The following is a 25,048-nucleotide window of genomic DNA, read 5'->3' as shown; positions in this document are numbered from 1 at the left end:
TAGATTAGGGCCTAATGAATTTATTTCAATTAACTGATTTCCAAATATGAACTGTAACTCAGTAAAATCATTGAAATTGTTGCGTTTATATTTGTGTTCAGTATAGTTGGGTCAGTCAGTCCAATAGTACAAAGGGGACTAGGTCTCCCTCACCCTGTCCACTGACACACATGACCGGAACTCCAGCCAGTGGGAGACTTACCATTAGACAAATATATGATACTTTAAAAATAGTAATAAATGTATGTGGGAACTCAGTCGGAGTCTCAACTTAATGTATAGTAGAATACACACGGTTGCAATTTTCGAAAATTGATACTGCATCAGTACTCTTCCTCTTATGTCAGTCACTGACAGTCACTCAATAAGCCCATTTGAGCTACCATTGTATAGATTGGTAGGTAAATTAGTCTAGCCAGCTTTCTAAACCTTGTAGTAATCATGGCGAAATTACTGACCTGGCACAAAGGACACCTCCCTAAATGTTTTGGGGGAGCCCTGACCTCCAGGAGGCCACCATTGATTTTGTTAGTCAACCAGATATCATATGAACATATTGTACATTAAAAACGCAGTATCATATGATGCAAAATGCATCAAACAGGGATGATTTCTGTATTTTGAAAGTTACACATCTTAAACTTGATTGCTGACAAGCAAAACATTTTGGGACTATGTCAACAATGGACTAATGAAACAAATACTAAAATATAATTTTTGGGTGGAGTTTTCCTTTGAGTTGTATTGTGTATGGCTCAATCTGTGGAAATGCTGTGATCACTCATCTTTAACGTTGTGATTCACAGGCCATAATTTGAAAACTGCAACTGAGACAGAATGATGTCAAAGGATGTGCTGAGAACCCAAGTATAACTGGACAGGTAGGGGAAAAAATGGCCTAGTTTTCATGGCACAATGTAAATATCTGACTGCTGCTACATCACAGGAGGTTGGTGGCACCTTAATTGGGGAGGAAGGGCTCGTGGTAATGGCTGGAGCAGAATTCGTGGAATGGTATCAAACGCCTGGTTTCTATGTTTTCCATGTGTTTCATGCCATTCCATTTGCTCCGTTCCAGCCATTATTATGAGCCGTCCTCCCCTCAGCAGCCTCCACTGAAATGCATAAGTGAGACAACAAATACATGAAAATGTTCAATACATCTTTCGTTTTGGATCAAGGTAGCTTGTAGCTAGCTAGCTGACAGCAAAGGTGTCTGCGATAATGTGCCGGAGCTTGGCGGGATTTGTAGTCTTGCATGATGTCTATTTTGATGCTAATTAGCATTTTCGAATCAGAGTAAAATAGAGACAAATATTTTGATAAAAGTCAACTTGTCAGAGAGATTTACAGAGTTATCAAAACATCACGCCAGGGAAAGCCTACATGAAGCACAGACAACGTTTATATGGAAAAAATCTGTTTTTGACTGCTAGGTTTTATGTTTATTAGTACTTGTCCAATGTGGGGCTACAGTTTTAAGAGTGTTTAACTTTTTAAAGTCATAAGATGTATATGCATGGCTCGCAACGGGCCCAAGCCCGCAGCATGTTTGCCTGAGTATGGGGAAGCCAGAACACATGTGCTGGAAGATACTGGGACATCTCCGAAAAAAATATGCATTATTGTAGCTCAGCTGCTGCTATAGATGTCAAAGTACTAATTTGTTCATTAGACATTTCATTGCACAAATACAAACCAGTCCATGTATTCCAATGTTTTCTTATAGGTTTAGTCAATTTCACCGTATTTCAACAGATAGTTTTGTAAATCAAACCATTCAAAACGAATACAATCTGAACAGCATAATGGAATATTGCACCATATCAAAGAAAACTAAATAACAATTTGCAAAACTGCAGCATCCCACTTAAAACATTAAACTGGTCCCTCTTTTCTCTCTTCTTTATTGCCATGTTATAACCAGCAGCACACAGCAATGCTGACCATATTTAGCTTTTGAGACATTTGCATTCAGAAATGCAAGCTGCTTCACTTTCGAGGGGCTGATGCGGTTTAGTTTTCAAGAAGACCCTCTCAGAGGGAACGGATGTGGCCACTATGCAGATTCTCCCTGTCATGACTTTAGTAAGCCGTGGGTAGACAGAGGCCTTGTTCCTCCACCAGCTCAGAGGATCTGCAGACCTTTGGAGGGGATCCTCTAAATAGGATCGGACCTCCATTATGGCATCTGCTGTGGGATTCATTCGTGCTGCATCCCCAGTTGCTCTCTCGTCAAACAGCATCCAAACAGCAGACGTTTGTGGCACTACTGCTGGTGCTTCTCCTCCATCTGATCCCTCTACTTCCTGTTGCCTGAGCCAGCTGACTGCTGGGGCTGTCCCTCCCTGCTGCTGAGGTTATTCTTTGAAGAGCCTCATCAATCGCTCTGGCATCACCGAAGGCTAACTTCTTAAACCTGGGGTCAAGTGCAGCGGTTTCTGATAGCACATGATTATATTCCATTCTGTGGAACTTTATGTCCATTGATGAACATAGGGTGTCCATCAACTCTGTCACATGTCCTGTGGTTACATTTGCTTCTCTCTGGCGGCTGGCTGTGATTCACTGCAGACCCTGACACAGGAGTATCATTTTTGAGGCTGTCACATAGCTGAAAAAAGAGAACAGTGACTTATTAGTTCAGGTTCATGTTCTGTCTACTGATACTACATTCTCATACTACTGCTCATATACATATATAATACTGGATCAAATAATGATGTAGTAATAACTGCTTACTGTACCTCTCTCCACAGTGACCTGCTCAAAGGGTTCCAGGACTCTGCACACCTCCTCCACCACCTCCCATTCCTCTTGGGTCAGAGCATCAACAGGTGCATTGACAATGGCCAGGGTAGAGATGATGGCATCCTGACTCAAGACACCGCTTCAACATATAAAATGTTGAATTTCAACTTGTTTAAGCCTCAGCTCAGGCATCCCCATCTGGCGTTGTGTAGACTTTAGTTTTTCAGTGGAAGTATTCCACAGCAGCTTTCACTTTGCCCACAGTGGGCTTCATCACCTTCAGAGCATCACTTACAATCAGGTTGATTGTGTGGGCAAGACATTTTAAAATGTTCATGACTTTGGTTATGTTAGCTGCATTGTCGCTAACACAACATACCACTTTTCCATCTACTTGCCATTCTCTGGCCACTCTCAATAGTTCCTCTGTCAATTTCTCTGAGGTGTGTCTGTCGCTGAACAAAGCAGTCCAGAAGACAGCTCGAAATCGAAAAATCTTCAATGAAGTGACATGTAACTGACATGTAAGAAGTGGTTACCCTTGATGTCCAACAGTCAGTGGTAAGGCAAACTGCAGAAGCTTTTTGGACTCTTTCCCACACTGAAGCCTGTGTGCTCTCATACAGTTGTGGAATAAGTGATTTTGAAAGGGTTTTCCTGCTTGGAATTGTGTACATTGGACTTAGACTTTTACTATAATTTCTAAAACCTCTGTCCTCCACGATCGAAAATGGCTGGAAATCAGTGGCAATCATTTAAGCCAATGCACTATCAATTTGGCCTTGTTTTGCTATAGACATAGACTTTGGTATGAACTGGGCCATAGACAACTGCGTTGCTGTGGGTCGTGGAGTAGGCCTACTTGACTGAGTGGATACATCTCCACGTGTGGAGGTTCTGGCTCCACCACTATCACTAGCAGGCCCGCTAGTTTCTTGAAGCTCCACTACAGCTAGCTTCACAGTTGGGTGCACAGTTCTCATACGGCGGTGTAGGTTGTGCGTAGAACCGACTTCATGTGAGACTTTGTTTTGGCAAATTCTACACTGTGCTCTAACATTGTCTACATTACTAAAATGCATCCAAATGCTACTGTGCTTCAGACTCATTTTCCAGCTGTTGTTTTCACAGCTGTCCTTCCTCTCTCTCCTCGGCTGCTAAGTGTGTGACTGAGTGAGTTGGCTCGGCCCTCCCTCGCGCATCTTTGGTTCATTGGTTGACACTGCGTGTCTGATTGACAGAAACAACAGGTGAGGCTGTCTGACTGTCTGAGCAGACAGTCAGAACGAATGTGCGCGCTTGAGCATTTAGGCCTATATTGTTTCATTTCTTTTTTTCGTTCTTTGAATTAGTTAATTCTATTCATTTAAATCTTTTGATTATTAATTTCTTAATTTTTTATATATTTTTATAAATAGATTCGGCTCTTCTGATATGCGAGCCGGCTCCCAACATTCACCTACAAGAGCTCTTAGAGCCGACGACCCATCGCGAACGACCCATCACTAATCCAGCACTTCTTTACATTGTCATCAATATTAATACAGAAGTGCAGAACAAGCCGTTTTAGTTTACTGCAATTGTTTCTAAAACCGTAATGCCACCATAAACAGTAAGGTAGTATTTTTATGTATGTGTAGATTAATCTTGAATGCTACGCTTGTTATTAACGTGCAGGGACATACTTGTTGTAGTTTACAGTGTTAGTTTGACTGCCTCTGTAATGAGTGAATAAGCCTAGCTATGTTGTTTAGCCTCGCCTACTACAGTTGCCCACATCAGGTTTATCTAGCTCCAAAATCCCACTGTGCTAATATGGATTTGAATAGGCTTTTTACACAATATTTCACTGGCGAAGTTACAGTAGCTATGTTTGTCAATTAACTTCATAGTTTATTCAATGAATAATGCTATGTTCTCTTTATAGAGATGACAGTGCCAGTGGTGAACCTTTCTTTTGCTGCATGTGGATTCCTGGGTATCTACCAACTGGGCGCATGTGGAGCCATACTGAGTTCTCTCAGGGCATGTGCTGGAGCTCTGGTGGCTGCAGTGATGATCACTGCTCCAGACAAACTAGAGGTAAGATACGGTCTTCCTCATCATTCTTCTATTCCTTGTTCATTTTTTGTTGCGTTTAGGCCTACTGCTGGTTGATACATTTGGTCTTTATCCATTGCCAAAGAATTTACCTTCAGATTTGCCAAAGATGCCAGAGGCTTGGAGCTGTGAGTCCTGGATATAACGTCATGCTTACACTCAGGTAGTCACTTAATATAACTGAGAGATTAGGAACACCTTCATAATAAGGGATCATAGCTTTCACCTGGATTCACCTGGCCAGTCTTGTCATGGAAAGAGCAGGTGTTGTATACTCAGTGTACAGAACAGTCATATTCAGATGCATACGCAAACATAGACAGGCAGAAAAACAGAGACCCAGTTGGTTGGGTTGAATGAGAATAAGTGCTCTTAATGTTTTGTACACTCTGTGTATTTCTTTAACACCTAGATAACTGGGTGTTATGTACATTTTCTTTCTTTTGTAACACCTTCTTTGTAATAAATGGAGCTATTCATGTGTGGGAGTAAATTCAACCTAAGGCTATAGAACTGAACAATGGTCGCATTTGTGTCTTCATTAAGTGCACGCATTACACAGCCAACAGATTGTGTAATAAGTGCGTGCTTTATTATAGAGCCGTACAGTGTTGTTAAATCAATTATTAAAAACATGACAAAAAAGCATCTGTCCCTTTGTTCTCCCCAGGGAGGACATCGAGGAGTTTCTGCCTGGCGATGCCCACAATAAAGCAGGCAATCGCCTTCACATCTCTATAACGCATTCAAAAAGTGGCAAGAACACCATCCTATCCAGTTTAGCCTCCAGGGAGGACCTCATAAAGCTAGCCTGCCACAAGCCTGAGCCAATTATATTACTGTATCTTACTATAAACCTTGGCTTTAACACAAAATGTTGTTGTAAATGTTTATGAGGAGCACGGCCATTGTTTTCCCCCGATACACTGCATTGATGGGTTGGTTCTGTGTTTCAAACTCAGTCAAGTGACCGAGCAATTCATATCTTGCAATGTGTGTGGGTCAAGGAACATTTCAAAATATCTTTCACTACATATTTTTGGATTTGGTCTGACCTAATTCCTTTGCTTCTTTTAATTGAAGGCACTCTTGGCCAGTTGTTTTGTGCCTGTCTATGCTGGAATCAAACCGGTGGAATGACAAGGACAGGTAATAACTTTAGCTGCATCTCAAACTCAACCCATGGATGTTATCCTTTACGAGCTTACTGTTACTTTTTTGTTAGTTTATTCATTTTCTGCCCAAAACACAGAGGGCTCATGAACCTCCCCCTCAAACTGGCCAACATGGACAAAATGGTTATTACATGTTCACAGGGATACAGACAGTACACATAGACAAGTGTGTGTATAGCATTCAGGGAATGGTTTTGCACATCATTTTGCACGATGCAGAACTGTAATTTAGTGGCTGCCTGAACACAGTTCTTTTGCAGTATTTAAATTGGTTTGATTTTGCGGACATTTTTGTTAATGTTTTGTGTTGTTTTTATCCCTCAGTTTTCCAAGGAGAACATCATCAGGTTAAACCAGTCCTTATCCCCTCCTTTAGAGGAAAGGATGAACCAGTATTGTAGAGGGTCATGACGATGCAGTGGTGTTTCTGATGAAAAGGGAACTGGATCTAGTAGGGTTGCAATTTCAATTGAGAATTTTGTTTTTAGTGTTTTTACTACTTTTAAATGTGGTGCATTCACATGATTTTAGATTTTGTGATAAGACATAGACAATGTAAGTAAAAATGTATAATTTGCTCTTTGCACATTCACTGCAAATCCACTGTAGCCCATACAATCAACAGTAATAACTCTATAATCTGAGGAGACGTTGGAATATCAGCATGTAACTATATCTCCCATGTGAGGTAACTGGGCTTGATGGACTTCCTTGTGGAAAATCAGTCTTTGAACACGCCTCACCAATTTCCAGCAGCGATCCATTACCCCTGAGCCAGCAGTGGCAGGCGATGGGGAAATCAGTAAGGCACTTCACAGAAGTACATAATATAACGGGCAGTGGAGTCACGCTAACCTAGCAGCGGTCCTTCAGCTCCTCCAGGACAAGGATGGAGTACCCCTTTGATGTTACCATAGAAATGGTTGTTTGAACTCTGCACGTTCTTCTCTCCTTCTGAGGAACCATTTAATTTCCTCCGGTCGTAGGGTATCGACGTGCACTGTGTTCAAGATCACCCCCCCCCCCCCCCCCCCCCCCCCCCGGTGGTTGAACTCACACACACACACACACTCACTACACACACCTCCCTCCGGATCTTCTGAGGATACCAAGGCAAAATGTGCTGTTTAAATTACTCACTGCCTTCAAATCTAGTAGCAATTGCTGAAATAATCTAACCCCAAAACAAAGAACCATATCTGTCTATTAACACAAGGCTGAATTATCATAACTACAATCCCAATGTGACTGATAAAAGCATATTGTCCAAAAAGAGTTGAAATAAATGTTTGGCACTGCACACTCATCAGCATGAGGGCAAAGCGCAGATCTGTACAGTAAAAGCTGAGATTTAGCTTGATCAGAAACCACACAATGACTGTGTAAACATTTCCGTGATGTCATAGAAATGTCTGTTGTATCACAATCAGTGTGTCAAATGAATTGCACATCAGTTGTACACCACCAACTAGGCCACACAGTCCTGTAAGTAAACAGGATTTACCATCCACACACTAAAGTGAAGTAACCATGGTGTTTTCCTACAGCTATCCAGCCTCCCTGCTGTTGCTAATAATGAGCCAAATTTTTGTCCACAGTTGTAATTAACACCTGGGGACATAGATTCCCTGGCTTCTGGTTTAATATTATTGAGGTTTTCTCTCTCTCTCTCTCTGAGGAAAAATCTAAATAACACTAGAAGACCAGAGGGGCTATTCTACAGGGAACGTACCAACTAAAAGAAGCATCTGTACATTTCATTATTCCACTGCCTACTGCAGTATGTTCTCCTCCACCCCTGGAAACAGTTACGTGTGTGTGCAGTTGATTGGATAAAGGCTTTGCATTATGATTGCAAACCCTTGCATTTATGTCGCAATCCCTCGTCGGTGAGAGGTCCTTAAAAGTCCAGCAGCTACATTCATTTGAATAACAAATGAAAAAGCAAAGTAAGTAATATGATCATCAGATGTCCTACCAGACATTGCTGTTGCACTTGTCCCATTCAAATAAGGCTGAGTTGGGGTAAGTATTGCACTAGGTCACACAAACATTCAGTTCAAGAAAAACATCCTCCCCTTGTCCCGATCCTGAACCTAGGACTTTTGACACCCTATGGTCCTATATAGTGGGCAACTTTTGACCAGACACATACAATTGAAGTCGGAAGTTTACGTACACCTTAGCCAAATATATTTAAACTCAGTTTTCACAATTCCTGACATTTAATCCTAGTAAAAATTCCCTGTCTTAGGTCAGTTAGGATCACCACTTTATTTTAAGAATGTGAAATGTCAGAATAATAGTAGAGAGAATGATTTATTTAAGCTTTTACTTATTTAATCACATTCCAAGTGGGTCAGAAGCATACATACACTCAATTTGTATTTGGTAGTATTGCCTTTAAATTGTTTAGCTTGGGTCAAACGTTTTGTGTAGCCTTCCACATGCTTCCCACAATAAGTTGGGTGAATTTTGGCCCAATCCTCCTGACAGAGCTGGTGTAACTGAGTCAGGTTTGTAGGCCTCCTTGCTCGCACACGCTTTTTCAGTTCTGCCCACAAATTTTCTATAGGATTGAGGTCAGGGATTTGTGATGGTCACTCCAATACCTTGACTTTGTTGTCCTTATACCATTTTGCCACAACTTTGGAAGTATGCTTGGGGTCATTGTCCATTTGGAAGACCCATTCGCGACCAAGCTTTAACTTCCTGACTGATGTCTTGAGATGTTGCTTCAATATATTCACATAATTTTCCTTTCCTCATGATGCCATCTATTTTGTGAAGTGCACCAGTCCCTTCTGCAGCAAAGCTCCTACACAACATGATGCTGCCAACCCCATGCTTCACGGTTGGGATGGTGTCCTTCGGCTTGCAAGCCTCCCCCTTTTTCCTCCAAACATAACAGTGTTCATTATGGCCAAACAGTTCTATTTTTGTTTCATCAGACGAGAGGATATTTCTCCAGAAAGTACGATCTTTATCCCCATGTGCAGTTGCAAACCGTAGTCTGGCTTTTTTATGGCGGTTTAATGAGCAGTGGCATCTTCCTTGCTGAGTGGCCTTTCAGGTTATGTCGATATAGGACTTGTTTTACTGTGGATATAGATACTTTTGTACCCATTTCCTCCAGCATCTTCACAAGGTTCTTTGCTGTTGTTCTGGGATTGATTTGCACTTTTCACATCAAAGTACATTCATCTCTAGGAGACAGAACACGTCTCCTTCCTGATGGCTGCGTGGTCCCATGGTGTTTATACTTGCGTACCATTGTTTGTACAGATGAACGTGGTACCTTCAGGTGTTTAGAAATTGCTCCCAAGGATGAACCAGACTTGTGAAGGTCTACATTGTTTTTTTTCTGAGGACTTGGCTGATTTCTGTCAAGCAAAGAGATATTGAGTTTGAAGGTAGGCCTTGAAATACATCCACAGGTACACCTCCAACTGACTCAATCGATGTCAATTAGCCTGTCACAAGCTTCTAAAGCCATGACATCATTTTCTGGAATTTTCCAAGCTGTTTAAAAGGCACAGTCAACTTAGTGTATGTAAACTTCTGACCCACTGGAATTGTGATACAGTGAATTATAAGTGAAATAATCTGACTGTAAAAAACAGTTGGAAAAATGACTTGTGTCATGTCATGCACAAAGTAGATGTCCTAACCGACTTGCCAAAACTATAGTTTTAGTTAACAAGAAATTTGTGGAGTGGTTGTCAACTAGTTTTAATGACTCCAACCTAAGTGTATGTAAACTTCCGACTTCAACTGTATGGGCCCAGGTCTAAGATAAATAGGGTGCCATATCTCTGAGGTGCACATGTGCATTGGCAGGCCTGTCCATGCAGCGCTGTGCTGCGCTCCACTTCTCTGGCGTCCGGGAGCAGAGAGGCTGGGCTGGATGTGATGGACCAGCGGCCAAGCCAACACACGGGGGATGCATCCCAAATGGCACTCTAAATAGTGCACTACTTTGGACCAGAGCCCTGGCCACTGGTCAAAAGTGGCGCACTATGTAGGGAATAGGGTGCCATTTGGGACGCAGCCCCGAGTGAAAGACGAGATAAACAGCTGGCTTCTATCACTGCCAAACTCTGTTGTGGATGGATCAAATAATGATCAGCCACTGTGATCACAGGGCCATGGATGGAGGAAAATAATTAGATTTATACACATTGTCAGAATACCAGTCAAGTAGAATACAGTTCTAGTGATCGTCGCTGTAGTTCTGTAGTTGGTTCTGGTAGTTATTGGTAGCAACAGTAGTGCTGTTGTAGCTGGTACCCCACACAAATCAGATCATTATTTGTTTACATTAGAAAAATGTGTTGAAACAAATTAACACGTAGTAACAAAAATATCACCTGGTATAAAATGCAACGCATAGTGGGTGTGTGGGAACACGCAAAAATAAATCAGCATTCAGCATCCATCATATAAATGACTGAACAGGGGAGAGGGAGTACCCCTTAATATTCAGAGATTTGCTAATGGTAGTTTATGACAAATAGGCTGATGGATATAGGAGTTAAAGGGAGAATAAGATACATATTTACTAAATGTCACTGAAAACCTGAGATCAAATGAAGAGCTAAGCTTAAAGCTAGTCTGGGTGATGAAGATTTGCTGCTGGCTGTGGCCACAGGGGGATGAGCCGTGTGTGACTCAGGGACTCTGGCTGACTCTGTACTGACTGTTGGCATTAGACACGGCAGCTCTACTGAACATCTTAATACAGCTCTATTTGCTAATACAGCCATGTCTTTTCATGTCGGTTGTCCACTCAGTTTCATTGCTTCTTGGATGTGCAGATGCCTTTTACAGAGGCCCCGTAGAGTCTAAATGATGAACAGTGATTAAATGATCATCGGTACCCTGCAAGGGTAACGCAGGGTTATTGTAGTGCCCCGGAGAATAAGACCAGAAATTCCCCAACTTGAGGTGGACCTTGTGCTAATCAGTGCATCGAGTTGCTCTCCTCTCCTGTACAACGTGCTAGGTTTCTCCTCTATATATACTGGTTACTTTATATATTTGAGGACTGGCCTCAACAATCACATTTGATTCATATTGCGCTTTTCTTTTTTCTTTTTTTACAAATACATTTGTCAAAAAGTGCTTTAAAATACATTTTAGTCCAAATAGCAGCATCTGCATAAACCCCTCAGGGAGCAAGCGTAGGCAATGCAATTTACTGGATATTTTACGGGATGTGTTCCTGAGAGGCCAAATACTAAAATGTCTGTTATTACAGATCACCCAGTGAAGTCACATACACACGTAAAGTAGATCCAAGTCACTTCTACCCACAAGCCCAGTTAAAATGCCAGGTCGCAGTTGTAAATGAGAACTTGTTCTCAAATGGCCTACCTGGTTAAATCAAACATTTAAATGGGGGTCATTTCCCTGCCGGTTGTCTCTTGTCACAGATTGTTTACATACCCACTAAAAGATTGGTTCTGGGTTCCTACGTTACCCTCCCCTCAGTGTTAAGCAATGATGTGCTGGTCCTGTGGAGAGTCTGCCTCTGCCGCTGCAGTGCTCCGGTGGCCGTGTCTCCCACCATCTCTCTCACACCTGCAGAGCTGGGACAGGGAGGAGCAGCAGGGCTGCAACCAGGGCTTCCATAGGACGTGTCCCGGGGCGAGCTGGTCCTGAACGGGGGTGATGGACTCCTTATGGAGAGCCACCGCGGCCAGGATCTTCTCCAGGACCGAGTGGAAAGCAGGTTCCGTGTCTGGGGTCAGGGGTGTGGTCTCCGAGGGGTCGCGGGAGAGGTCAAAGAGCAAAGGGGGGTCGTGATAGGTCACGTAGGATGTGGTGCAGAAACAGGCATGGGTATGCATGCAGGCTGTCCCGTTCTCGGGGTAGAAGTCCGGAGTGAAAAAGAACAACTTCCATATTGTATAACCTTAAAGATTTACAATGAATTACAACCACCATAGTAGTTTACATTTCAAGTTAACTTGCTTACAAAAACCATTGGAATTATTACTCAAATCATAATTAGCAGCACTGCTACTGCTAATTCAATTGCATTCTTAAAACTATTACATTGGAAATGTGGACTTACTGTTGGGAGGCTGCCACCTGACAGCGTTGAGGTAGGCGTTACAGTAATGGAAGAGAAACTCGTGCTTTGATCTCTCAACTTTCCCCTGCAGCAGGGGCATGAGGTCATGACCGTCTATCACTCTAGGAAGAGAAGACACACACAAACAACACAATAGATTATCTCTGAGACACAGAAATGGAGCACACTGTAGGAATGATCCTTTGCGTAGGCAGCGAGACCTCAAAGGCCCATGAAAACCTTTGATCAAAGGTTTAGATCAGCCTGATCCGTTTTGAGAGCTTTTTCATTAGCTGAGATTTTTTTCTAGCAGGTCCCTTGTGACACCTATTGTGAATATAATGTCTCTAGCTAGGGGGTGATTCAGAGCACAGAGTGCATATCCTTTCTATGGTGACCTAGATTCCAAACGCTGTAGTTTTGACTGACAGGCGAGGACTGACAGGCTAGAAAACCTACCAAGTGCTTTGGGCTTACCCATAGCAATAGAAGTCAATGAACAAACAAAACCCCTCAGACCTCAGCAATTTCACAGCACTCACCTGTCCCCCAGTGCCGTCCCTCCGGCTAGCTTCACCACAGTAGGGAAGATGTCCATGTTGCTGGTGGGTTCAACAATGTCTTTCCCTGCAGGTAACATCCCAGTCCAACGGAGCAGTCCTGGAACTCGGATCCCCCCCTCCCAATTGGTGGATTTCCCGGCTGCTCAGAGACAGATCGAAGCACTTTGTGAGGACTGAGAATATGGGGAGTCCTTTATCACTCGACCCGAAATATAAGGCTTGCCAGAACCTTTCATGGAAACATCTCGTCTCTTAGGACATTTAGATAATCTGAGCTATTTATCTAGTGATCTATTATTCTATACATTGACTGGCTCTGACATCCCATTTACATTCCTATTAATATACCCTACTAAACCACTGCAGATGCAAGCTAAAGCCTCTCTGCACATGCACTTCTAGGTTGAGTATTTTTTCTCCTATTAAAAAAAAATGTAACCTATTAACAAAAAAAATCTGTTTTAACCGAAAATTCGACATCTGGCTGTTCGGTCTCTGTTGACCTGTTCTTCTGAAGCTGTATCAGACCGTACCTTTGTATATCCCGTTCCAGCCTCTGTGCACCTCCCCCCGGACTGAGATCTCCTCAAGGTGTGCACCCTGGTCTGAGGTCAGGTACACCAGTGTGTTCTCCCTCAGGTTCAACCGGTCCAGAGTCTGCATGAGCTGACCTAAGAACAGATGTTATGAAACATGACATAATAAACTCAGCAAAAAAAGAAACGTCCCTTTTTCAGGACCCTGTCTTTCAAAGATAATTCGTTAAAAATCCAAATAACTTCACAGATCTTCATTGTGAAGGGTTTAAACACTGTTTTCAAGGCTTGTTCAATGAATCATAAACAATTCATGAACATGCACCTGTGGAACGGTCGATAAGACACTAACAGCTTATAGACGATAGGCAATTAAGGTCACAGTTATGAAAACTTAGGACACTAAAGAGGCCTTTCTACTGAAAAACACCAAAAGAAAGATGCCCAGGGTCCCTGCTCATCTGCGTGAACATGCCTTAGGCATGCTGCGAGGAGGCATGAGGACTGCAGATGTGGCCAGGGCAATAAATTGCAATGTCCGTACCTTGAGACGCCTAAGACAGTGCTACAGGGAGACAGGACGGACAATTCATAGTTCTCGCAGTAGCAGACCACGTGTAACAACACCTGCACAGGATTGGTACATCTGAACATCACACCTGCAGGACAGGTACAGGATGGCAACAACAACTGACCGAGTTACACCAGGAAAGCACATTCCCTCCATCAGTGCTCAGACTGTACACAATAGGCTGATAGAGGCTGGACTTAGGGCTTGTAGGCCTGTTGTAAGGCAGGTCCTCACCAGACATCACCGGTAACAATGTCACCTATGGGCACAAACTCACCATCGCTGGAGCAGACAGGACTGGCAAAATGTGCTCTTCACTGACGAGTCACGGTTTTGTCTCACCAGGTGTGATGGTCGGATTCGCGTTTATCGTTGAATGAATGAGCGTTACACCGAGGCCTGTACTCTGGAGCGGGATCGATTTGGAGGTTGAGGGTCCATTGTGGTCAGGGGTGGTGTGTCACAGCATCATCGGACTGAGCTTGTTGTCATTGGAGGCAATCTCAACACTGTGCGTTACAGGGAAGACATCCTCCTCACTCATGTGGTACCCATCTTGCAGACTCATCCAGACATGACTCTCCAGCATGACAATGCCACCAGCCATACTGCTCGTTCTGTGAGTGATTTCCTGCAAGACAGGAATGTCAGTGTTCTGCCATAGCCAGCGAAGAGCCCAGATCTCAATCCCATTGAGCATGTCTGGGACCTGTTGGATTGGAGGGTGAGGGCTAGGACATATTCCCCTCAGAAATGTCCGGGAACTTGCAGGTGCCTTGATGGAAGACTGGGGTAACATCTCACAGCAAGAACTGGCAAATCCAGCGACACATTATTCAATGTCTGTGGAACTTGTTGAGTTCATGTCTCAGTTGCTGAATCTTGTTTTGGTCATACAAATATTCACACATGTTAAGTTTGCTGCAAATAAACACAGTTGACAGTGACTTTTTTTTGCTAAGTTTAGGTAAAAGTCAATCAAATCTTCCAACCTTTCAAATATAATTAGTGTGGACATTTTAAATCTTCCAACCTTATTGGACATTAAAAAAAGATGGCCATACAGCAATATAAAGTCTTACCTACACTCCAGTCTACTTCGTGGACAGCGTCTCCATAGATACCGTGCTGACTGGTCCCCTGGAAGGCTGGCGATGCAAACATGGCTGTGTGCACTTGGATGAAGGAGAAGAACAACAGGAAGGGTAGTGCAGAGTTCCTGTCAAAATAGTCAACACACACACAGTGTAAATGGAAGAAAATAATTGTACGACAACAATGCAAACTACTGTGTACAGTATGCTTTCATTTTACAGACACAGTCACCTAGGTCACCAACCCTTTACACACACTTTCCTTACATGCCCTTCAGAGTTTCTTCCCACATGCAAGACACAAACAAACATCAATAATCAAACACACTCACGCACACACAAACACTTGATTTGGCTTCTATTCCGTCTCAGTCTATCACGTAGTAGGGGAAATATACATTTTAAAAACTCAACACACACCTTTCTAAAAAGTCCACTGCTTCATCTGTCATTCTCTGGGTCAGGTTCTCCGAGACATACGGCTGCTCCACCACTTCCCGGTTCCTCATCAGAAAGCAGTTGAAGTAGGGGAACGTGGCGACGAATGTGCCAAAGATGGCCGCCGCCGCGCCCACCAACGCCACCGCGCTCAGCACCAACTTCCTCCGCACGGTGACCACACCCCTCGCGTGCAGGAGGGTCACGGTAGCCACACCCACTCCCAGGGTCTTGTAGGGTAGAGTTGAGAATCTTTACTATCCTATATCCCTGAGGGACACGTTTCTTTATAGCTAAAAGGCCAAACAAACTACATACAACAAATTAAAACTAGTCTGATTACCAGTCCGTTTATGCCATCATGCCAACTCCTTTTCACTGTGTTTGGCTTGACAGTGACAGCAATGTAGTTGGCAAGAGCAGAAACAGATCCGGGAACGCATGCTACACCAGGATACATAAATAAAGGTTCAAATGTTCAACGCAACACTGTAGTCAAAAGCATTAGCTGAAGCACATCCCAAAATGGCTGTAGAGGTGCTGACTATTGGAGAGTAAACTGTAGACAAATCTAATGCATTTAGAAAGCCCTTTTTACATCAGCAGATGTCACAAAGTGCTATTACAGAAATCCAGCTTAAAACCCCAAGCGGCAAGGAATTCAGATGTAGCAGAACGATTCTCTATACAGTGGGGCAAAAACGTATTTAGTCAGCCACCAATTGTGCAAGTTCTCCCACTTAGAAAGATGAGAGAGGCCTGTAATTTTCATCATAGGTACACTTCAACTATGACAGACAAGATTAGGAAAAAAAATCCAGAAAATCACATTGTAGGATTTTTAATGAATTTATTTGCAAATTATGGTGGAAAATATGTATTTGGTCACCTACAAACATGCAAGATTTCTGGCTCTCACAGACCTGTAACTTCTTCTTTAAGAGGCTCCTCTGTCCTCCACTCGTTACCTGTATTAATGGCACCTCTTTGAACTTGTTATCAGAATAAAAGACACCTGTCCACAACCTCAAACAGTCACACTCCAAACTCCACTATGGCCAAGACCAAAGAGCTGTCAAAGGACACCAGAGACAAAATTGTAGACCTGCACCAGGCTGGGAAGACTGAATCTGCAATAGGTAAGCAGCTTGGTTTGAAGAAATCAACTGTGGGAGCAATTATTAGGAAATGGAAGACATACAAGACCACTGATAATCTCCCTCGATCTGGGGCTCCACGCAAGATCTCACCCCGTGGGGTCAAAATGATCACAGGAACGGTGAGCAAAAATCCCAGAACCACACGGGGGGACCTAGTGAATGACCTGCAGAGAGCTGGGACCAAAGTCACAAAGCCTACCATCAGTAACACACTACGCCGCCAGGGACTCAAATCCTGCAATGCCAGACGTGTCCCCCTGCTTAAGCCAGTACATATCCAGGCCCGTCTGAAGTTTGCTAGAGAGCATTTGGATGATCCGGAAGAAGATTAGGAGAATGTCATATGGTCAGATGAAACCAAAATATAACTTTTTGGTAAAAACTCGTCGTGTTTGGAGGACAAAGAATGCTGAGTTGCATCCAAAGAACACCATACCTACTGTGAAGCAAGGGGGTGGAAACATCATGCTTTGGGGCTGTTTTTCTGCAAAGGGACCAGGACGACTGATCCGTGTAAAGGAAAGAATGAATGGGGCCATGTATCGTGAGATTTTGAGTGAAAACCTCCTTCCATCAGCAAGGGCATTGAAGATGAAACGTGGCTGGGTCTTTCAGCATGACAATGATCCCACCCGGGCAACGAAGGAGTGGCTTCGTAAGAAGCATTTCAAGGTCCTGGAGTGGCCTAGCCAGTCTCCAGAAGGAGTGGCTTCGTAAGAAGCATTTCAAGGTCCTGGAGTGGCCTAGCCAGTCTACAGATCTCAACCCCATAGAAAATCTTTGGAGGGAGTTGAAAGTCTGTGTTGCCCAGCAACAGCCCCAAAACATCACTGCTCTAGAGGAGATCTGCACGGAGGAATGGGCCAAAATACCAGCAACAGTGTGTGAAAACCTTGTGAAGACTTACAGAAAACGTTTGACCTCTGTCAATGCCAACAAAGGGTATATAACAAAGTATTGAGATAAACTTTTGTTATTGACCAAATACTTATTTTCCACCATAATTTGCAAATAAATTCATTAAAAATCCTACAATGTGATTTTCTGAATGTTTTTTCTCATTTTGTCTGTCATAGTTGAAGTGTACCTATGATGAAAATTACAGGCCTCTCTCATCTTTTTAAGTGGGAGAACTTGCACAATTGGTGGCTGACTAAATACTTTTTTGCCCCACTGTACATGCGGTTTAGATTAAACCCTGCATTAAAGACAAACATGAATTGTCATTATTGTCAGCAGAACATATATTTTTTATTTTAATTTAAAAAGGTTAAACCAAAATAGTGTACGTCATAAACATGTATTGTACACTGTACATCACCTTGAATGGTATGTGTGCTTGGACATTGGTAAAGATGGAGCCGTGGCCGGTCTGACAGTCACGTAGGTTGGTCAGGGTTATACCGTAGAAGTGGTCGAAGCCGTGAGCACTGGGGTGGTGACAGAAGTCGTCGTTCCTCTCACAGTGAAGACCAAGGTGCCATTTTCCTACAGTGGAAAGAAGCGGCCAGGTGACGGACCATATAGACTGGCAACTTAAGGCATCTTCAAAGAACAACGACCTTGAAAGGCAACACAAAGTGTTTTCAACAGTGGAGAAAAAAGCTCGATAAAGCCAATTATTACATTTAATAATATGTCAACTTGGGTTACTGAAAAGCCTGTGAGGCATATTGCACATCAAAGAACAAGACCTTGAATGTCAACTCACATGTAAATGTGCTGTAGGCTGTTGTCTGGGCAACCATTGAGAAGCCAATACGAGTACGAAAGCTATTATACTGCTCAAATCAAATCAATCATAGCTATACAGTCAGAATTTTAAAGACATTCAAACAAAACAGACACATTGCTGCAACCAATCAAATGAACTGTCACTGCTTCTGCGTGTTCCCTATTCCCAAAGTGAGAAGTATTGATACATACTCATGACGATAATAAATGGGTTATATGTAGAGTTTTTCATGGACCTAAAGACGCTTTACACAGTAACAAAGGAGAGGACTTTGGCTCACCTATGAGAGCAGTCTCGTAGCCCTGTTGTTTGGCCATCTTGGCAAAGGTGACTTCTTCACTGGGAAGACCGCCAGATGCAGCAGAGATGATATAAACCCCTAACCGTCCAAGGCCGGCCATACCTGTTCAAGACAAAAAACAATAGGATCAAAAACGGATATCAAATCACAAAGTGGGGAGAGTAACAAAGTATGCAATTATACAGTGGAATGATGATGTACTATTCAACCTGCTGCATTGTGGTCAACGTGCTAGTTATCCTGTCCTATGAACTGCTCTCTCCACATAGCCTAACTAATGCATCCCTAACACCACATAATACTAGTAAGGCCTATCAATACAAGCTAGTGATCTGTTAAGTGATCAGATTATAGTACTAGGCAAAGCTTTGTGTCAAACCCCAGGAGGATAGGCTACACGTTGAGCTCTTGCTGTTGTTGTTGTAGTATATTTTATTGCTATTGTGTTACTATTTTGACTATTTCACAGTAAAGTCTACGCCCGTTCGGCGCATGTGACTTATAACATTTGATTTGTTGTTTATGACTCGCCTCACCGGATCGTATCGGGTATCGGCCCGTCAGGAAGGCTGCCCTGCTGGGCGTACAGAGGGGGGCCGCAGCGATGTGCTGCGTCAGCCTCACCCCCTCCTGAGCCAGCATGTCGATGTTGGGGGTCCTGCAGACACAACGACATAGCACATTACCACCCAGCTGGGCTCATCATCTGGAAGGAGGTTTTAAAAGGTGAGCACAGAGGCACAGCAAGAATTAGAAGTCAGAATAAAAGGAATATAACAGAACGTTGTCTTCCGAGGATGTACATTTTTGTTTGGAATCACAGCTACAAGTGAGAAGTCTATGTAATGCAGGAAAGCCATGCTTAGAAACATGGGAAAGAACATGAAAAGAAAAGCCTGTTGCAGTTTATATCACTGTGACTTACCGCAAGGTTGTGTTCCCATAGCAGCCCAAGTCTCCAATCCCCAAGTCATCGACCATCATCAGGACAAAATTCGGCCTTTTGTCACCATTCAAGGCATAGCACACATCAAACAACAACAGTAAACCTAGACAGCATGGGATCCATGGGGACTTCATTTTTCAAATGAACACTGGAGAAGCAAAGACAGAGGCAATACGAGAGATTGGATAGGGTCAAGCACTTCAAGTTCCTCGGCGTGCACATCACTGAGGACCTGAAATGGTCTCGGCACACCGACATTGTGGTGGATGAAGAAATTCAGCATGGCCCCTAAGACTCTCAAAAACTTCTACAGATGCACCATTGAGAGCATTCTGTTGGGCTGCATCACCGCCTGGTAGAGCAACTGCTCTGCCCTCAACTGCATCATGGCTCTCCAGAGGGAAGTGTGGGCAGTCTAACGCATTACCGGGGTCACGCTGCCTGCCCTCCAGGACATCGACGGCACCCGAAGTCAAGGTAAAGGCCAAGAAGATCATTAAGGACCTCAGCCACCTGTTCACTCGGCTACCGTCCGACAGACAGAGACAGTACAGGTGCATCAAAGCTAAGACAGAGAGATTGAAACTGCTTCTATTTACCAGGCCATCAGACTGTTGATACACAAACACACACCTCATACTCACAAACAAATGCACATACACGCACTCACACACATTGAACCACTGGTCACCTCTCATTTCACACTGTCTATTTTAAATACTTTATCCCCGATGTAGCACATCATAATATTTATTTATCCTACTGTACATTGTTTTTCAGTTACTGTTTATACACAGGGCATACAGTGGGGCAAAAAAGTATTTAGTCAGCCACCAATTGTGCAAGTTGACTAAATACTTTTTTGCCACACTGTATGTATTTATACAGTGGATTCTTGACATAGCTTACTCATATATATATATATATACACAGTGCCTTCAGAAAGTATTCAGACCCCTTGACTTTTTCCACATTTTGTTAGGTTACAGCCTTATTCTAAAATATATATATATTTTTAATTCTCATCAATCTACACACAATACCCTATAATGACAAAGCAAAAAAAGGTTTTTAGACATTTTTGCAAATGTATTAAAAAAGTATTATTATTTCAAATTTACATAAGTATTCAGACCCTTTACTCAGTACTTTGTTGAAACAACTTTGCCAGCGATTACAGCCTCGAGTCTTCTTGGGTATGACACTACAAGCTTGGCATGCCTGTATTTATGCCCATTCTTCTATGCAGATCCTCTCAACCTCTGTCAAGTTGGATCGGGAGTGTCACTCTATAGCTATTTCCAGGTCTCTCCAGAGATGTTCGATCGGGTTCAAATCCGGGCTCTGGCCAGGCCACTCAAGGACATTCAGAGACTTGTTCCGAAGCCACTCCTGCATTGTCTAGGCTATGTGCTTAGGGTCGCTGTCCTGTTGGAAGGTGAACCTTCACCCCAGTCTGAGGTCCTGAAAGCAGGTTTTCATCAAGGATTTCTCTGTACTTTGCTCCACTCATCTTTCCCTCGATCCTGACTAGTCGCAGTCCCTGCCACTGAAAAACATCCCCACAGCATGATGCTGCCACCACCATGCTTCACCGTAGGAATGGTGCCAGGTTTCCTCCAGATGTGACACTTGGCATTCAGGCTAAAGAGTTCAATCTTAGTTTCATCAGACCAGAGAACTTTGTTTCTCATGGTCTGAGAGTCTTTAGGTGCCCTTTGGCAAACTCCAAGCGGGCTGTCATGTGCCTTTTACTGAGGAGTGGCTTCCATCTGTCCACTCTACAGTAAAGGCCTGATTGGTGGAGTGCTGCAGAAATGGTTGTCCTTCTGGAAGAGTCTCCCATCTCCATAGAGGAACTCTCGAGCTCTGTCAAAGTGACCATCGAGTTCTTGGTCACCTCCCTGACCAAGGCCCTTCTCCCCCGATTGCTCAGTTTGGCCGGGCTGCAGCTCTAGGAAGAGTCTTGGTGGTTCCAAACTCCTTCCATTTAAAAATTATGGAGGCCACTGTATTCTTGGAGACCTTCAATGCTGCAGAAATGTTTTGGTACCCTTCCCCAGAATTGTGCCTTGACACAATCCTGTCTCAGAGCTCTATGGACAACTCCTTTGACCTCATGGCTTGATTTTTGCTCTGACATGCAATGTCAACTCTGGGACATTACAGGTGTGTGCCTTTCCAAATCTTGTCCAATCAATTACATTTTCCAAAGGTGGATTCCAATCAAGTTGTAGAAACATCTCAAGGAAGATCAATGGAAACAGGATGCACCAATGTCGAGTCTCATAGCAAAGGATCTGAATACTTATGGAAGTAAGGTATTTCTGTTTTTATTTTTATGTTTTCGCATTGTCATCATGGGGTATTGTGTGTAGATTGATGAGGAAAATAATTCATTTCAATCCATTTTAGAAGACGGCTGTAACATAACACAATGTGGGAAAAGTCAAGGGGTCTGAATACTTTCCGAATGCACTGTATACTGCTGTACATATAATTCTTAGTTGATCTTGTGTGAATCCTGTGTATATAGGTATAGATTGTATTTGATTACTGCTACAGGGCTATTTGGCTTGCTAATCAGATTTGCCCCGCCGTTGTCTTTTTTCTCTCCTTACATTTTAATTGTTTGACATTTTACTGCATTTTTAAGAGGTAGTAACATAATAATTTCGCTGCACCCGCTAATCTGTGTACGGGACCAATAAACTTTGATTTGAAGAAAGCTAGAGCAAATGTTACTAATGTGACGTCCCAAATGGCACCATTTACACCTATATAGTGTACTACTTTTGAACAGGGCTAATAGCCATTTTAGAGCCCTAGAAACCATAGATAGCTACAGTTTAGGCCATGGTTCCCCAACTGGCGGCCTGCGGGTGAATTTATTTGGACATAAGACTAAAAAATACATTTTAATTTTGGAAATCTGCTCCGAAGTATTCCCACCCATAATAGAGTTATGTATCTAATCGTATACAATTGTAAGCAAGGTTTGAAAGTATTATGTTTTAGACAAATATATGCGTTTGGGCTTCTTGCTATCAATCTGCAGTATACAAATGATTTTTAATCATGTTCTGGCAACCTGACCATCAACTCAAGAAAGAAAATCGTCCCGCGGCTGAATCTAGTTGATGATCCCTAGTAAAGGCTATGCCCTTCTGTGCCTTAATCAATAAAGGATGATATAATAGCATGCCTGTTTACTGAATCATGCTCTGTTTCTTCACGATGTCTGAAATCCCTCACCATCTTGCTCAGAAACCAATAACATGATGTGTCTAAGCTACAAAGCCAAATATGCATGCAGACAGTACATGCCTGCTGTCTCCATATACTCTTACGTAGCGATCAATACTATATCGCCAAACTAGACTATAAATAGAGAGAGCGAGAAAGCCAGAGGGGCAAATGCTGAGCATAATAAGTAAAGTGGTTATTGGCTAAGCATTCATGTGTTTGTTCAAAAGTCAAATGCTGCTTCCTGAGTGTTAGCTGGCTACCAACCAGTAACAGAAAGCATAGGCCAGTCCAACTCATAAAACAAGGTTTTGACAGTGGCTACTGCCTACTACAACTATCCTGCAAGTTCAATAGGAACGCTCCTATTATAGCAATACGCGTTCAACAATTTCCCAAAATACCAACATAAAGATATCTGTTGAATTAAGACAGATCACTTTGTTGTTGGCAAGTCGTTCAAATCATACCTTCGTGGATATACATGTCTCGAAATGTTTTACTAGAAACAGGAAGTACGTTTTTTTGTCAACTGTCATGTGACTAGGAATGAAGCAGTCTCATTGGATTATGGTTAATCCAAATATTTTAGGTGACCTGTGAGCTGCCTAAATGTAGTGCAATCAAGACTAAAATACTGTAGACTTCAACCCTCTATGGTGCAATCCTACAATCCAATGTGCAGCCTTAATCCCTGCCAATATTTATTTAACATGTTTAGATACCCCTTGCGTCAGGAACATAAGGTCAGGAAGTCCACGCTAGTGGATCATATTAATAAAGTGAGACAATATTCTTCACACGCTGGTTTATTACAGATTACACCTTTACAATTCATGTTTTAGTAAATGTAATTTACTCTGGCATAGGTCTACAGTAGAACACTGCAACCAGTGGTTCCATCTTGGCTCTATGAGTAGGCCTACATTCACAATATTCACTTTTCAGTTTCCGACCAATGCTGTTGTCCCTGCCTTGAAGACAACGTTCCCGGTGTATGTTCTTGATGCCCCTCTATACCCCTCTAGCAGAATAGGACATGACTGTTTCATACATAAATAGGAGGCATAGAATAGAAATGCCCTAGATGTTCTGTAGAACCAAATTATGTTATCATCATCTGTGGTTGGATGAACTGAACTGGTCTACAGTTATCTTTTAGATACTGTTGAAAGAGGAAACTGTGATGGTAGGTCAAGTCTGGTTTATACACTGGTCAGAGGATTGACCATAGAATTATAATGACTTCTAAATTCTATTACTTCTGGGATGACTTCACATTCAAATTATCCATGGTTGATTCTCATAACAGACTCTGATCACACTGTGATATGAGTAATATTGAATATTCACACTTGTGCTGTTTTTGGTCTATCAAATATTAATTATTCCCACTGTAAATCCCTCAGCAAAGTGATTAACTAGTATGCATGGTTGCAGATGAGTGTCCCTGAAGTCTAAATACTCATTACAAAATGTCGAGCTTTCGGGTGTGATTTTTGTATTGATGCTTGCAAGCTGATTAGTCGTTTGATGTTGAGCTGCATATTCCACAGGAGAAGCATATGACTGAGTGAAAAGAAGAGAGGGGTGAAATCCTACAAACACATCAATTGCTTGTCATGGAAATATTCCAACCATGTGAAATTTGCAATTGAGGAAATGGTAATACGACATTTCCGTTGGAATATATACCCTTATGAAAAGCTAGCTTAGATTTAGATGATGGGGATGGGTGGGGGTGTTTGTTTGTTACACGGCTTTTCATTTTTTTTTTTTTTTTTTTTTTTTTTTTTTTACAGCCGTTTGTAATACAAATCTGTTAAGGGATTTTCCATATATCCGTTATTTTTTTCTGTAGTTCTGCAACCTATTCCTAGGAGAGGAATATGCCTCTGTGTCGCCTCTCTCCCAGGTCTGGTCTCCTATGGATAAATACTGTCATCTGTTGTCTAAGCCATATATTGCAGAACAGGGGACTGAGTCGGGATCTATATACACGATAGGCATGTTTACACTAGGAGATGTTTGAAACTGTTAACTGATCATTTAATAGGCCTGTCCTACCCACTACCCAGTAAAACTCTACATTTTCCTGCCCACTTAGATATTTAACAGCAACAGATATGTTATTTAGTCCATACAGTCAAACTTCTGTGAAGGTTGTACCATCTTCAACTACTTTTCCTATAAGTATCCAAGTGCAACGCATTTCCACCAATGGTAGATGTATAAATTGCAAGGCATGTGTGGTGTGTCATCAATCACTCTGCATGCCATGCATACGTGAACTAGGCCCTGACAGGTTTGTCTCTCTGTATATTGTCTGCCTTAGGACTCACACCATTAGCTG

General features: G+C 42.6%; 1 protein-coding gene and 1 pseudogene across 3 annotated transcripts; one reads left to right on the top strand and one right to left on the bottom strand.

Moving 5' to 3' along the window:
* Nucleotides 1-4,645: 4,645 nt before the first annotated feature.
* Nucleotides 4,646-7,041, top strand: LOC118965269 (annotated as a pseudogene).
* Nucleotides 7,042-10,179: 3,138 nt separating this feature from the next.
* On the bottom strand, nt 10,180-23,218 carry sts (steroid sulfatase (microsomal), isozyme S). Of its 3 annotated transcripts, none has more exons than XM_021608818.2 (11): nt 23,166-23,218; nt 19,429-19,597; nt 19,040-19,161; nt 18,483-18,605; nt 17,789-17,955; nt 15,290-15,537; nt 14,858-14,994; nt 13,202-13,339; nt 12,648-12,807; nt 12,106-12,227; nt 10,180-11,943 (listed from the first exon to the last, which is right to left on the bottom strand). In XM_021608818.2, exons 2-11 carry the CDS (start codon nt 19,581-19,583, stop codon nt 11,522-11,524), a joined length of 1,794 nt encoding a protein of 597 aa, XP_021464493.2. In that variant the 5' UTR covers nt 19,584-19,597; nt 23,166-23,218; the 3' UTR covers nt 10,180-11,521. The 3 variants fall into 3 exon arrangements, with proteins under 3 accessions (XP_021464493.2, XP_021464494.2, XP_036838893.1); XM_036982998.1 differs by having other exon boundaries at nt 11,319-11,788; nt 23,166-23,185; XM_021608819.2 differs by lacking the exon at nt 23,166-23,218 and having other exon boundaries at nt 19,429-20,325.
* Nucleotides 23,219-25,048: the final 1,830 nt, after the last annotated feature.

The sequence above is a fragment of the Oncorhynchus mykiss genome, chromosome 7, assembly GCF_013265735.2.
Source record: "Oncorhynchus mykiss isolate Arlee chromosome 7, USDA_OmykA_1.1, whole genome shotgun sequence".
NCBI lineage: Eukaryota > Metazoa > Chordata > Actinopteri > Salmoniformes > Salmonidae > Oncorhynchus > Oncorhynchus mykiss.
The sequence above is the reverse complement of the archived record's forward strand: the minus strand, read 5'-3'. Positions and strand labels throughout refer to the sequence as shown.